Source organism: Oreochromis niloticus, linkage group LG14, assembly GCF_001858045.2.
Source record: "Oreochromis niloticus isolate F11D_XX linkage group LG14, O_niloticus_UMD_NMBU, whole genome shotgun sequence".
Classification (NCBI taxonomy): Eukaryota; Metazoa; Chordata; class Actinopteri; order Cichliformes; family Cichlidae; genus Oreochromis; species Oreochromis niloticus.
In genome coordinates this window covers 4,517,139-4,530,899 of record NC_031979.2, presented here as the reverse complement: position 1 = coordinate 4,530,899, position 13,761 = coordinate 4,517,139, and the positions used below count along the sequence as shown (strand labels likewise).

General features: G+C 38.7%; 1 protein-coding gene across 2 annotated transcripts in view; it reads left to right on the top strand.

Moving 5' to 3' along the window:
• The window catches only part of nlrx1 (NLR family member X1), a 35,075-nt gene extending 31,907 nt beyond the window's left edge, over nucleotides 1–3,168 (top strand). For both annotated transcript variants that reach the window (XM_019345047.2, XM_019345049.2), the window contains one exon: nucleotides 2,556–3,168. In XM_019345047.2, coding sequence (XP_019200592.1) covers nucleotides 2,556–2,693 — 138 coding nt within the window. In that variant the 3' untranslated portion in view covers nucleotides 2,694–3,168. The remainder of the gene's footprint in view (nucleotides 1–2,555) is intronic.
• The last annotated feature ends 10,593 nt before the right edge of the window (nucleotides 3,169–13,761 follow it).

Here is a 13,761-nt window from a genome sequence, read left to right as displayed (position 1 = left end):
AGGTTTCAAACTTGTCCAGGCCTTAAACCTCATGTACATTCTTCCTAGCAGTAGCACATCCATAAAAATAAGGCTTTCATGAAAACACTGAATAGAAAATTGCTTTCTTGAGAAAGACTCAATTTATAGTTGAGTATTAAATTTTGCATAAAATAAATTTTACAAAGTATCTTTGAATGGCAGAGATGCAGAAATGTCTGCAGAGCCATGGCTCAGTGTCTGAGTGTCTAAATGAGTCTCACAGGCCTGAATGTATGCCCATTTATATTTTTTAAATTGTTTACATTTGGACTTCTATTGTATTTTCATTAAGTTTTACTGTAATTTAACAGTTACCCTGTTGAACCCCAATGGTCCTGGTACCAGAGGGGAGAGGGAGAACATCAGTTTATTGGGATGTACTGCCAGATCTATTGTTTAAATATAGACATGTGTGGTATCCACAGAAATGTCAGAATCTCAGCTAAAAGTTCACAAAACCATTTCAACAACCACAAAAGAGGTTAAACAGCAAACGATTAAAGAGCAGGTAAACAGATTCTGCAAAAAGATGTACATGCGTTTCTCCATGTTCACCTGACGTACAAGGACATGTGGTTGAGTGCTGACAGATTCTAAAACTGCAAGTTTTATCACTCACAAGGAACATATATGCACCTTAGATTTGTCGTTTCGCTTAGGTTGACTTCAGTTAATTTACTTACGCTAGCTTACTCACCCGCTGAGTTTTCACAACAGTTCCAAACCAAACCTAGTCCAGATACGAGGCACAAAAGGCTCCAGTGAACACCTCACAAATAGTGACTCGGGCCAAAAGCTTTAAGAAAGAAAATATAAAACAAAACTTTTCCAAATACAAAATATGTTTAAATAACTTACTTTACTTATTCTTGCTAGTAATATTAGGTAACCTCTTCACAGGATAGATAGCAAACAGTTAAACATTAGTATCATATACTAATGGCATTAACAGTGACAGCATTAACAAATAATTTTCAGAAGATAAAAACTATTATTTAAACATTTGTTGGGCTCAATACCCAATGTAAGCTAATAACCAGTGTATGACAATACACTACTCCTCTATCTTTATAAACAGTTAGTGCTGCCTTTTGTAAGAAAGTTAAGAGAAAGTGAATCAAGTTAAAAGCACGTGTATCTAAAAATTGTTTGAGGATAATAAGAACATAGTAACCTTTTGTTGAGTTAATGATTTCTCAGGAAAACAATCCTTTTTCTTTTCACTGCCAGTCTCACAAAACAGTTGAAGAAAGTTTGAAAGAAATCTCTATAGCCATTAGTCAGTATTACCTGGGTCAGTTTACTACTGTAAAAAGAATTTACTGTAGGAATAATTACAGTAATATATATTTTCTCTTATATATACTTACTGTTGAATTTACTAAAGGTGTGTACAGTGTTATTTATGCTATTTAATACTGAAGAAATTTAACCTTTCACAATTTATGCCAAATTGCAAACACTTATAATAAATATACAAAACGCTATATTTCTAAAAAAAAAAAAACCCAAAAAAACCCTCTGTAACTTGTAAAGTTTCTGTTTTTAATATTCTATTACAGACATTTCTGGAGGAGGGTTACAGCTACAGTTTATAAAAAAAACAAACACAAAAACTGGAGACCCTGAGCAATGAGCTACCACAAATTTTTCTGTCATTCTACACATTTATTTCTTATGATTTAAGTCCAACGAGTCGTGCTGACAGCTTCCTTTTTTACAGCAGCTTTTTCTTTATCATGTAGAAAAACAGTTAAATATGTAACTTCTTTACACTGACAGAATGGAGAATTTACTGGTCCGGCTGCTTAAGATCAAAGTGGGCTGTATGTTACCAACAAGTAAAATGAGTTTGACACCCCTAAGGGGGGAAAAAAAAGTTTTCAAACGGTATATGATATATTGCCAAGAAGCATTATTATAACAAACAAGTAACCAAATACAAATTTCTTTGCTTTGTGTGCTAAGTTTATATGTAGCATTTCCACATTTGTATGCATATATTTTCATTATTACCTCAAGCCTACCTTCTAAACTGGAGTTTCTGACACATGAAAACTCACGTAAACATGCTTATTTATTCCCTATATTGGCACAGTAACTCATTGTCAAGAGATTAAAATGTGCGACCCTACCATCCCGATAGCTGACAATGAGCGGTCTAAACAACAGCAGCTGGTTATAAGATAACATTTCTCCATCTAACGTAAGGCCTGAATGTCCTAAAGATCCTACTTTCCTTTTAATAAACAGTTTGATCAAATTTTCACATCATATGAAAGTTTATTTGGATAGTGTTTAAGTCTTAACAAGTCTGTTAGATTCAAGTTTTTCTTACACCAGCTAACAATGTCAATAAACAAGTGTTATGATACTTGCCATCTAGGTAAGGAAATCCCATAAACCCCAAGTAAATTCATCTAGATATTGTCTTTTCAATGGAAGAAACATTTCCTCACTAACCCAAGTGACTTCTTTAGTGATTGTCAGGTGTGTGTCAGTAAAACCAGTGGCCCGTTTGTTCCTTTTTGCAGGTCTTTCTCGAGGATCTGGAGTGGGGGCATCAACAGCAGCAGAGCCTCTGGAAGAGGCTACATTTCCGCAGAGTCGAGAAGGGAGTCCGGAAAATTCTAAAGATGCTTGAGAACAATTTACCTCCCTCCAAGAAGTAACCCAGGAGGTGATCGGGAAATGACTGTTCAAGTTTGAATAGGATGTATCCAGATAGGAGAATCTTCAAGCAGCAACGACTAATAGTCTAAGACAGGGGTTTTAAACTTAGACCAGCGGACTATATCAGTCCCACAATGCAATTCTTTCTGGCCAGCAAGATAATTCAATATGGCAGTTATTGATGTGGTCTGTATGTGGGAGCTGAATCTTCAGCCCTGCTGAGAATTCATGCAGACAGGGGTTGGAGTTTATTTTGATGGTTACACCATGCAGACAATCATGTGTTACATTCCCCTGAAAGGTCCAGGGGTTGAGGGAAAGTAACAAAAGTTGTCCAGATTGAAAAAGGAAGATGGGGAGGCCATTCATACTATGCAAAGTAATTAAGCAATAAACAATCAAATGACAGAATAGTTTCTGTTTTTCACTTTCTACTATAGAAATTTCTGGGTTTTTTATGACTACAGTTTAATTTAAAAAAAAAAAAAAAAAAACAAACCCCAAAACCTGACAGTTTTGGGTTTGAGCTACCCGAACTTTCTCTGTAATGGTACACATTTATTTCTTACAGTTAAAGTCCAAAGACTCATGCTGACAGATTTCTTTCTTTGTCACAGCTATTTTTCTTCATTATGCTGCTTAAGATCAAAGTGGGTTGTATGTGACTCTTGATGTAAAATAGTTTTGACACCTCTGGTCTAGGAGATATAGTTTCATCACTGTAGAAGAGATTTTACTCTTGATTCTACAGTAACAACTACACTCCAATATTCTTAACCATTTAACCATTCTTAACCAAACACAATCAAGCTGCATGGCTTTAATGTGTGAGGTGCTCCACATGTGACTGGATTGTGAATATTCAGTTGAATAGTTTGTCATTTAAAGTTATTTTTAAATAGTACATTTTTGATTTATTTCACATTGATAATTGAAATGAATTTCCTTGTATTACTATATAAGCACAAGAAAGAGAGGTGAATGGCATGCAGCTTTGTCATTGTCATATGAGGCCAAATCATTGAGACATTTGGTTGCCTTGAGTGAAAGTCTATATAAGAGAGTATTATATAACATCTTCCTTAAATTAGTCTTTTTTGCACAAAATAAGCCAACGAAGTAAACTGCAGTAAAACAAGCAACTATCAGCGTCAAACAGAATGTCTGCAAGAGTATTTTACATGTGATTAAGAACAAAAAGGAATATTTTGAAAAGACATGAATGCTAAGTAAAGGATTTCTTGATAATATACAAGACTTGATAAATGGCCAAAATGCATACAGTACTGTATATATTGTATGTAGTACAAAAAAAAGAGAGAGAGAATGCATTTCCTGATTGAAATGCAGTGTGAATGCTGATAGCTGAATGGGTTGAGCTGAAATGTAATAACTGCTGAATCTTTGGCCTTCGGGTGAATGATTCGGTGGATTTCAGCTCATTCAACATTTTTTCAACAAAGTGCAGACCTGTTGAAAGCTGAAGTTCACGCAAAGGAAGTTTCAAAGTTGGAAAGTATCTGAACATCTTTAAAATCCACATTAGAAAAGCCGACTGATAACAAAAGAAAATATAGAGTCAGAAAACATCTGAATGATAATTAAAAGCTCATCTTCTAAACCTCTTAAAGAGTGAAATTGGAAAGGTGTAATTTCTTAAAAGTGGAATGAAGTATTTTTAATGTCTTAACTCGAGGATCACAAATGTAAAAACAGAATGTTTGCAGAATATCTGCATTGTGTGTGAGTTTGCACGTGTGTGTGTGTGGGCATGTGTAAACATGTATGTGTGTGTGTGTGTGTAAATGTGTTAAACTAAAATAAAAAGGTTATTCTTAGTTAAACCTAGAGCTGGGCGATAGAACGATAACGATATGTATTGCGAAATAACTTTTTCTCGATAGAAAAATTTAACTATTGCGATAGGCCTCATCTCTCTTGTCCTCTTAAAAGAAAAAAAAAAAGAACAGCCAATCAAAATTAAGTAGCGCAGAGCCGAACCAATCACAGCCGCAGCGTCACGTCACGTGACTTGTTACGTACAGCACAAGTGCCAAGGCGCACATGTGTATTTGTTTGGGAAGCAGCCAGCCGGGCTGCCCAGGTAATGGAGGAAATGAGTGTGCCGACTAGAGAAAAATCAACCGAGAGCGTGAGCGAAGGTTACCGAAGAAAAACCAGATGATGGTTCCAATGCCGGAGAGCTTGTCGAACGGAAGGGCCATAGAAGTTCCGTAGTGTGAAGGTATTTCGGCTATTTCAAGTCTGACAAAAAACAGAGTAACGCGCACTGTAAATTGTGCCGAAAGCAAGTCTGGAAATACAATAAACCGGTGCATGCTCAATCTCTGACTGAAAGCGCTAATTCGTCATTCGGCTTTTGTCAGACTAAAGCAGTGGTTCCCAAAAACTTTTTTTGCCAGTCCCCCCTTTGTTTTACAAGAAAAATGTTCGCGCCTCCCCACCGCACAAACACATCCTCCAAACACACACACCCATATTTTGCTCCATTGCGGTTTATTTCACACCTCAAACATTTAGTAAATAATTAAGCAAATACAAGTAAACGGCAATAAATTACAGGTAGTAATAAAATATACTACTAACTCTTTTACGCTGCGTTCACACCTACACGGGTATTTTTGAAAACTCAGCTGTTTCTATGCGTTTGGGTCTTTCGTCCACACATAAACCGCGTTGCGATTCACCGAAAACGGAGATTATTTAAAACTCATTTTTTGCGTTTATATGTGGACGAGGAATACAGAGTTCGTCACACAACGACAAAAGTATGTGCCTCTTTTCACGTCACGCTGTGCGCCACGTTATTGTTTACATGAGATGAATTGCAGAATGGCAGATAGAGACAAAATACTGTTACTGTTAATCTGAGTATCTTCAGGTTTTACACGCTTACAAATACACACGCAGTTACTGTCTCTCCATTTAGAAAGGCAGAGGCGTCATGGTGTAATTATTTTACGTGTAGTTGGTTTTTTTTCCTGTGTAATAATTTTCAACATTGCTATCAATACATTTTTCAAAAAATGCCTCTCTGTGCAAAATGGTTTCAAAAACAAAAACAGCTGTGGGATACTGTTAGTCCGTGATTTGAACCGGGGGAACAAATTACGGCAGGATCAGCCTGATATTATTTGCATCCCGCTGTAACTTTACTGCATAAAGAGCTAACATGTCCAAAATGTCAGGAGTAGTTAGTCATTACAAGAAGTGTTTGTGAACTAAAAATCAAGAATGTGGAATACTGTTTGTCCGTGATTTGGAGAGCCCAGCGCGTGCTCCCGACGCAGGGAAAACTAATTATGCAGGGGAGACCTACCTTGGCACTTGTGCAGGTGAAGCCAAAGGGCAGATATGCTTCACCATATTTTCTAGTCTTTGGCTTGTCAGGAAGTTGGTTTGGAAACATATTTGGCGATGCTTCATCTCCTGCTTTGCGTTTGTGTGGGAGCCCCATCAAAAACCTGTCCAAGCTTTCTTTTTTGTTTTTTTTTTCTTTTCATACCGCGTCCCCCCCCCCTGCAATGGCTCTGCCCCACACTTTGGGAACCTCTGGACTAAAGTAACTGTTAAAACTGTTTGAAAAGCTAAGCTATACAACAAGGAGAGATTGAGAATTTCCTTTTAGTTCTCAGTTTATTTGATATTGACAAAAGTTAGTCAATTTTGTCTGTTCTTCTGTAAAACAAACTAAGATTTATTTTTAGAATTAAAATTTTGTTTCTAAGTGGAATTGACAATTTAGTGGTCTGTTTTGTTTTTTCTGTTTTGAAACTTAAACGCTTTAGCGGCTGCCTTTTGTGTAGTTTGCAATATTTGCCTTTATTTATCTGAAACTGAAGTCTCATGTTCCTTAAGTACATCTACCCTGTTGAACTTATTATGGGAAATAAATATTTAAATCAAAACAAGCTGCTGATTATTTCACATTTTACTTGTGAGCAACGGCACATTTAAATCTTACAAATATAGTTATTTGGCTTATATCGTGATATATATCGTTATCGCCTGAAATGAAAAAAACATATCGTGATATGGTCAAAGGAGTTTGCAAAGAAAAGCGTCTGGACTTCTTTAAGTTGCTTGAAGACGTTTCACTTCACTTCACTTCACTTCAACTTAAAGAAGTCCAGACGCTTTTCTTTGCAAACTCCTTTGACTACGATGACCTGGATGAATGAGAACCTTCACAGACATATCGTGATATGAAAAAATCTTATATCGCCCAGCTCTAGTTAAACCGGTGCTTTTGTAACAGTGAGGATGGGGAGAGTTGGAGGCTGCACGGCCAGATCTTTTACAAACTCTCCACCTAGGTGAGAGACGGTCATACAGGAGTGAACATCCCTGAGAGAATCAGGTGCGTCTTCACTTCAGCAGCCAGTGTGGGCAAAAATGACATTCTCTCTGACTCCTGGTGCGACCCCGAGATGGGGCTCCTTCCTGATCCACCAATTTAAAATCGAGGTCCCCCTAGCTTTTACCAATGAGGAAAAACCACTAATCAATAAAGCAATATGGTCATGGCCTCCACCTTTGCTCAACTCCAGCGACCCCGAGCGACCGGAAGTTTTCGCCAGAGTTGAAAGATTGCACCCCGAGCAGGACTCCGCCCAGAGGTCTGGCTACTTTCAACCACTACCAATAAGATAGCGTGGGACGGTTTCGACACAGCCAATCAGGAACAGGGCCGAATTTACGACCAGCTACCCAGAGGTTTTAGGAGGTGAGAGGGTACCGAGGTCTTGGGCTTTTGGGTGGCCCCAGAAGTTGCCTCGCTCGTCCTCCAACTGCTGACTGACCTGGATGGGGGTCACTTACATAGATGGCCATGTCTTTACTTGTCAGCATACATCTGATGCTTCTGAATAAGCTCATCCCAAGTGATTGTTTATTTGCCCTAGCTGAATGGAATAGTATCATATTTTAGCTTTCTTGAATATACAAGTGTTCTTTTGTATTAATTGTTCTGATTGCTTTATGTGAACATGATAGGTAAATGGTAAATGGCCTGTATTTGTATAGCACTTTACTAGTCCCTAAGGACCCCAAAGCGCTTTACATATTCAGTCATCCACCCATTCACACACACATTCACACACTGGTGATGTCAAGCTACATTGTAGCCACAGCCACCCTGGGCCGCACTGACAGAGGCGAGTCTGCCGGGCACTGGCGCCACCGGGCCCTCTGACCACCACCAGTAGGCAGCGGGTGAAGTGTCTTGCCCAAGGACACAACGACCGAGACTGTCGGAGCCGGGGCTCGAACTGGCAACCTTCCGATTACAAGACAAACTGCCAACAAGGTAGACAACTTGTTTCTAATAATTGGTTTCTTTAATTTAACATATATGTTCTTGCCTATACAGAGTAATTAAATTAGGCTAGATGAGTTGACATGTAGGAGAATCCACTCCAGACAGGTGCAGTTGTGTTCAAAACAATAGCCGTCCAACATGACTAACTAGATCAGTCAGTGTTTTTGGTACAAATCATATTATTACATGGCAAATAATTTACCAGTAGGTGTAGTAGAGTCAGAAAAACAAACAGACCTGACATTCATAATATGAATGCACCTGAGTCTGTGTAATTAAATAATTAAGTGAAAGGGGCGTGTTCAAAATAATAGCAGTGTGGAGTCCAATCAGTGAGGTCATTCATTATGTGAAGAAACAGGTGTCATTCATGTGGCCCTTATTTAAGGATGAAGCCAGCACAAGTTGTACATCCATGTAAGTCAAAGGAGAGTGTTGAGGGTAGAAATGGGTGGTGTAATGGAACTTGCGTTTGAAAAGGTGGTTAATCAGTTAAGTCATGATGAAGGGAAAGGAGTGGTTTTTCGTTTTTTGAGAAATACTGGTCTCATCAAGAGGATCTAAGGATTCGGAAGTGAAGTAAGAATAAAAGCCAGAAGATGGCAGTAGTGCAACATCTTTGGATGCAAGCTACCGTTAAACATGAAAGAAGAAGAAGATGTTGTACATGCAATTCTCTCTGAAAACCTGACAAAGATAGGTCATGCCAGACATTGTTCAGAAGAACAGCGTGCTTTAACCAAAATGTTGATTGGAGATGGTAAAACATATAAAGAAGTGCAGAAAATGACAGGCTGCTCAGCTAAAATGAACTCCAATACTTTAAAATGGAAAGCCAAACCAGAGAGACGTGGAAGACTACCATTCGAATGGATTGGTCATTAGCCAGAATGGCAAAGACTCAGCCAATGATCAGCTCCAGGGAGATCAGAGATGGTTTGAAGTTACCTCTGAGTACTATGACAATTAGAAGAAGCTTGTGTGAGTTTATCGGCAAGAAGCCCCCGCAAAGTCCCACTGTTTTTAAAAAAATGATGTGCTGAAGAGGATACAATTTGCCAAAGAACATATCGACTGGCCTAGAGAGAAATGGAGAAACATTTTGTGGACTGATGAAAGTAAGATTGTTCTTTCTGGGTACAAGGGCCGCAGACAGTTTGTCAGTGGACCCCCAAACACTGAATTCAAGCCACAGTACACTCTGAAGACCGTGAAGCATGGTGGTCCAAGCATCATGATATGGGGCTGTTTCTCTTACTATGGTGTCGGGCCTATTTATTCCATACCAGGGATCATGGATCAATTTGCTCATAACAAAATACATGCTGCTTTATGCTGAAGAGGAAATGCCCTTTAAATGGGTCTTTCAACAAGACAATGACCCCAAACACACCAGTAATTGAGCAGTCTGTTGGTTCCAGACCAACAAAATTAAGGTTATGGAATGGCCAGCCCAATCCCCGGACCTTAATCCAACAGAAAACTTGTGGGGTGACATCAAAAATGCTGTTTCTGAGGCAAAACCAAGAAATGCAGAGGAATTGTGGAAGGTTGTCAAATCATCCTGGGCAGGCATAGCTGTTTACAGATGCCAGAAGTTGGTCGACTCCATGCAGCACAGATGTGAAGCAGTTCTCAAAAACAGTGGTTATACAACTAAATATTAGTTTAGTGATTCACAGGAATGCTAAATCTTAACTTTGTTTTAGTTTGAGTAAATGTTTGAGTTTGTAATGGAAAAATGCAGACACTGCTATTTTTTGAACAGCCTAATATCATGTTTGCCTTCATTTTCTGTAAAGTAATTGAAATATTGATACTCTTTTTTTTTTTTCACCTTTTGATGTAAAATATAATGTGCAGTGTTCCCAATGAATGGACAAAAATATTATACGACTTTTGAGCTTTACTCGTGTTCAAAATAATAGCAGTGTGTTTTAAAACAAAACTGTAAATAGTTTCTGTTCTGATCATCCAGTCACAAAAGATGATTTCAAAAGTCATCAACTGACTCAAACTGCCCAGATTTAAACCACCTATCTGCTGAAGACAAATCCACCAATGGAAAATAAGCCTAAAGTTAACTGGCCAGTCAGAATGCTCTATCCAGTGTGCCTGCACTAACTACTGACTGATTCTGTTTCTCTGTGGCAAATCACTGTCAAATTTATCTCGGTGCACGTGTTGAAAAACTGCTTCTAAATCAAAAAAATTTGAACTTCATGAAAATACTTTTTGAACCTTGATGGTCTTAAGCACTACACCCAGGTTCTACACAAGTGTGTTCTTTATGTTCCCGCTGTCAAAATTGTGGCCACAGGAGTGATTTAAAAAGTGGGGTCTTTCCTGCTGAGACAAACTCCTCACTGAAAATACAATGTATCTCTATTGGTCAGTTTAGAAGGTACTCCCTAGACGCGGATCTATGCAGTTAAAAAAGACTCCTGTAAGACTCTCTGCAACAAAAGAGTCCTGCAGGTGTGTTTCTGTTAGGCACAAAACATCTGCCAGACACAGTTAAAATCAGAAAAAATCTGAATGAATATTGAAAGCTCATCTGCTTTAAATAACTTTTAGGAATACAAATAAATATAAAAATAAATGTGTTAACATTAACTTGAGATGAACAAACATTCTGTAGAACAAATTTTAAAATACAGCATAATGTGTTCCAAACATATTGTGTTGTGATGGACCGAGCAGCGAAGGAAACTTAGGCACAGGTTAAAGTCCAAAAAAAGGATTTTTTATTTAACCCAAAAACACAATTCGTTAAATCATGCAAAAAGAATCAAAATCTTGGGCCCATAAAAGAGGTCAAAATAACAGAACTCTACTCAAAGTTGACAACAATACTGATAACTCAAACAAACCAACCTGTGACCTAACTTAACGAGACAAAGGGGAAACTTAAATAGTGGCTGATCAGCCCACAAAAACACAAGGAGGGGTAAAACACACAAAACCTAACTAAAACTAACATAATGAACTCCAATTCCCCCCCATGGTCCCAAGTTATGGAATGAGCCAATTTGCAGCTTCCATCAAGGCTCGCTCCGCCCCTTTTCCACCTCTTGGCTCCTCAATCAAGGGACTGGAGCAGCTGCAACTAAGGTAACTCAGAAAACAAAGATTAATCATACATAACAGTGTAAACTAAAATGTGCACACTTATTTTAGAATGCAGTGTTATGTGAATATGTGAATTAATTCTAAACCAAAACTAGTTATTTATTGTCCTGTAAATTAATTCCTATATTTAAAGAAAGACAAATGTGAATGCAATGTTATGTATAAGCCTCTACACTAACATGGTGAATATTACCACTGTGTGGCTGTAAGTGCAGCCATCACATGTGTATATATATTTTTTTCATAGTATTACAGACAAATTTATTTGTACAAGATGATAAATGCACTGGCTGAACCATGGTAAAAGTAAAGTTCATTAAAGTTTATGTTCCATTGAAAACATTTGTCCAAAAATATAATTGTATACTTTTGAAAAAACTTATAGTTAAATAAAACAAAATCACTAACATTTTTGCAAAAAGAATAGCATTTCCAATTTCACATGCAGACACACAAACTGGCTTAGCTGTCATAATTGCTGTGATGGGCTTTTTAAAAACACAACCTGTAGCCTGTGTTGTTCTCTCAGAACGAATGAGGAAGCTGTTTAACCTTTATTTGCTGTGTGGGCAATCCTCTGGTCCACCCTCCCTTCCTCCCAGTCACAGTGAGACTGGGGCAGCTTGGCAGGATGTTGAAGTGGAGAGAGAGAGACCCAAATGCAGGAACTGCCTTAGATGGGATGACGAGCTGACGAAACAATTGGAAAACAAGACACAATACACACAGGGCAGGGACTATCAAAGTAAAACAGGAATTACAACAGGTATGCACAGTCACGAGCTTACCACTAATGTAACCCAGTCATAGATTACATATTGTTATAATTACACAAAATGTATTCTTTATACCTGACTATTAGGACCTTCAAGCCTGTAATTATATTCATTATCAGTTAGAGCCCCTCCTCATTGTTCTTCTTCTTCTTTGGTGCAACCCTATAAATACAGTGTACCCCTTTGGCCTCTCCCCTTTTCTACAATTCCCCTGTGGGAGAGGTGGGTGTCATTTCTTTCCAGACCCTGTACAACACACATATAATTCATATTTAGCCACCCTGATGTTTCTGATTGCGATTTTAGTTCAATTATTGTCATCATTATGCCTGTGTTTTTTGTTACATGCTATAAATGTGTAGTATGTGTGTGCCACACAAAGTTTTAGGTGCCATTAACACTAGTATGAATATATAATTCTGGCTAGGTTGGAAGTTGTGATGGGTTGAGCTAACCCTCTCCCCCACTGTTTGTATTTGGTTGAAGGAGCTGGAGTGAGCAAGTTATTTACTTGGAGGTCTTTCTTTCTTTTACCTTTCTTTGTCAGGTATGTCGGATTTTGTGTTGGTGTGTTTTTTTTCTTATCTTATGTCAAATATGTTCCATTTAAGTTCATATTTTATGTTTAATGTAAAATATAAATGCAGCCCTCTTTCTACAATTCCCCTGTCGGAGAGGAGCTGGAGCGAGCATGTTATTTACTTGGAGGTCTTTCTTTCTTTTACCTTTCTTTGTCAGACACAACGCAGAAACACACGGGTTACACTAAGACACCAGACATGACAACAGGGAGGGAGCACAGAGACACAGAACAGAAGGAGAGATGAGTTGGGGCCAGAGTTACCAAATTCCGCCATTCCTGTCTCCCTCCATTACGATAACACAGGCCCAGAGAGCAGATGTTGCTGCATTGCAACAGCATTTTGCAGACGTGTTCTCCCCCTGCTGGGCTATATGAATCTCATGGAGCGCCATTGTGAAACGCGGCCTGGTGTGAGTAATAGAAGAGTCACACGGCGTGTGGTGTTGCCCCATAGTTCTTATAGTTCTTGTAGGTAGAGAAAGATGGGTCTATACGGTTCTGTGTCAACTACCTCAGGGTCAAAAAGTTGTCACAGTTTGATGCGTATCCCGTGCCCCGGGTTGACAAGCTCCTGGAGTGGTTAGGCATGGCTCAGTTTTTCAGAGCACTGGTTTTCACCAAGGCCTACTGGAAGATTCCTTTGTCTGTAGAGTCCAAGGAGAAAACCTTCTTCACTCCGTACGGTTTATATCAATTCATCACACTTCTGTTCGGAGCCCTCGCCACATTCCAGCGCCTTGTGGACCATGTGCTATGGCCGCATACTGCATATGCTGCAGCCTACCTGGATGATGTCATCATCCACTGTAACACCTGGGCAGAACATGTGAGGGTGAATGCGAGAGAGAGAGTAAGTGTCTGTGTACATGTCTTTGTCACAAATCTACTTAATAATGAGGGTGGGAAGCCATTTTTCACCAGGCTGTCAAAATTGAGGAGATCAACAGGTTTTTGAAATAGTTGTGGCATTTAATTGAAGCAGTAATAAGGGCAGGTCCGAAAGCTTAATATTACAGTCCATGATTAAATACTTCCTGTACTGAGTTTGTAGGTTATTACAGTAATATTGTCTGTTTGTAGAATTTCTATCTGCGAGGTTTCTCTTGACATGGAAGATCTGAGTGTAATGTTGTTCTTGCCTATTTTATTGCGTGTGGAATCAAATCTTGCTTCATAACCTTTTGCCCTGGCTCCATTGTTGGACTGTCCACTGTTCAACAATGGAGGACATCAAA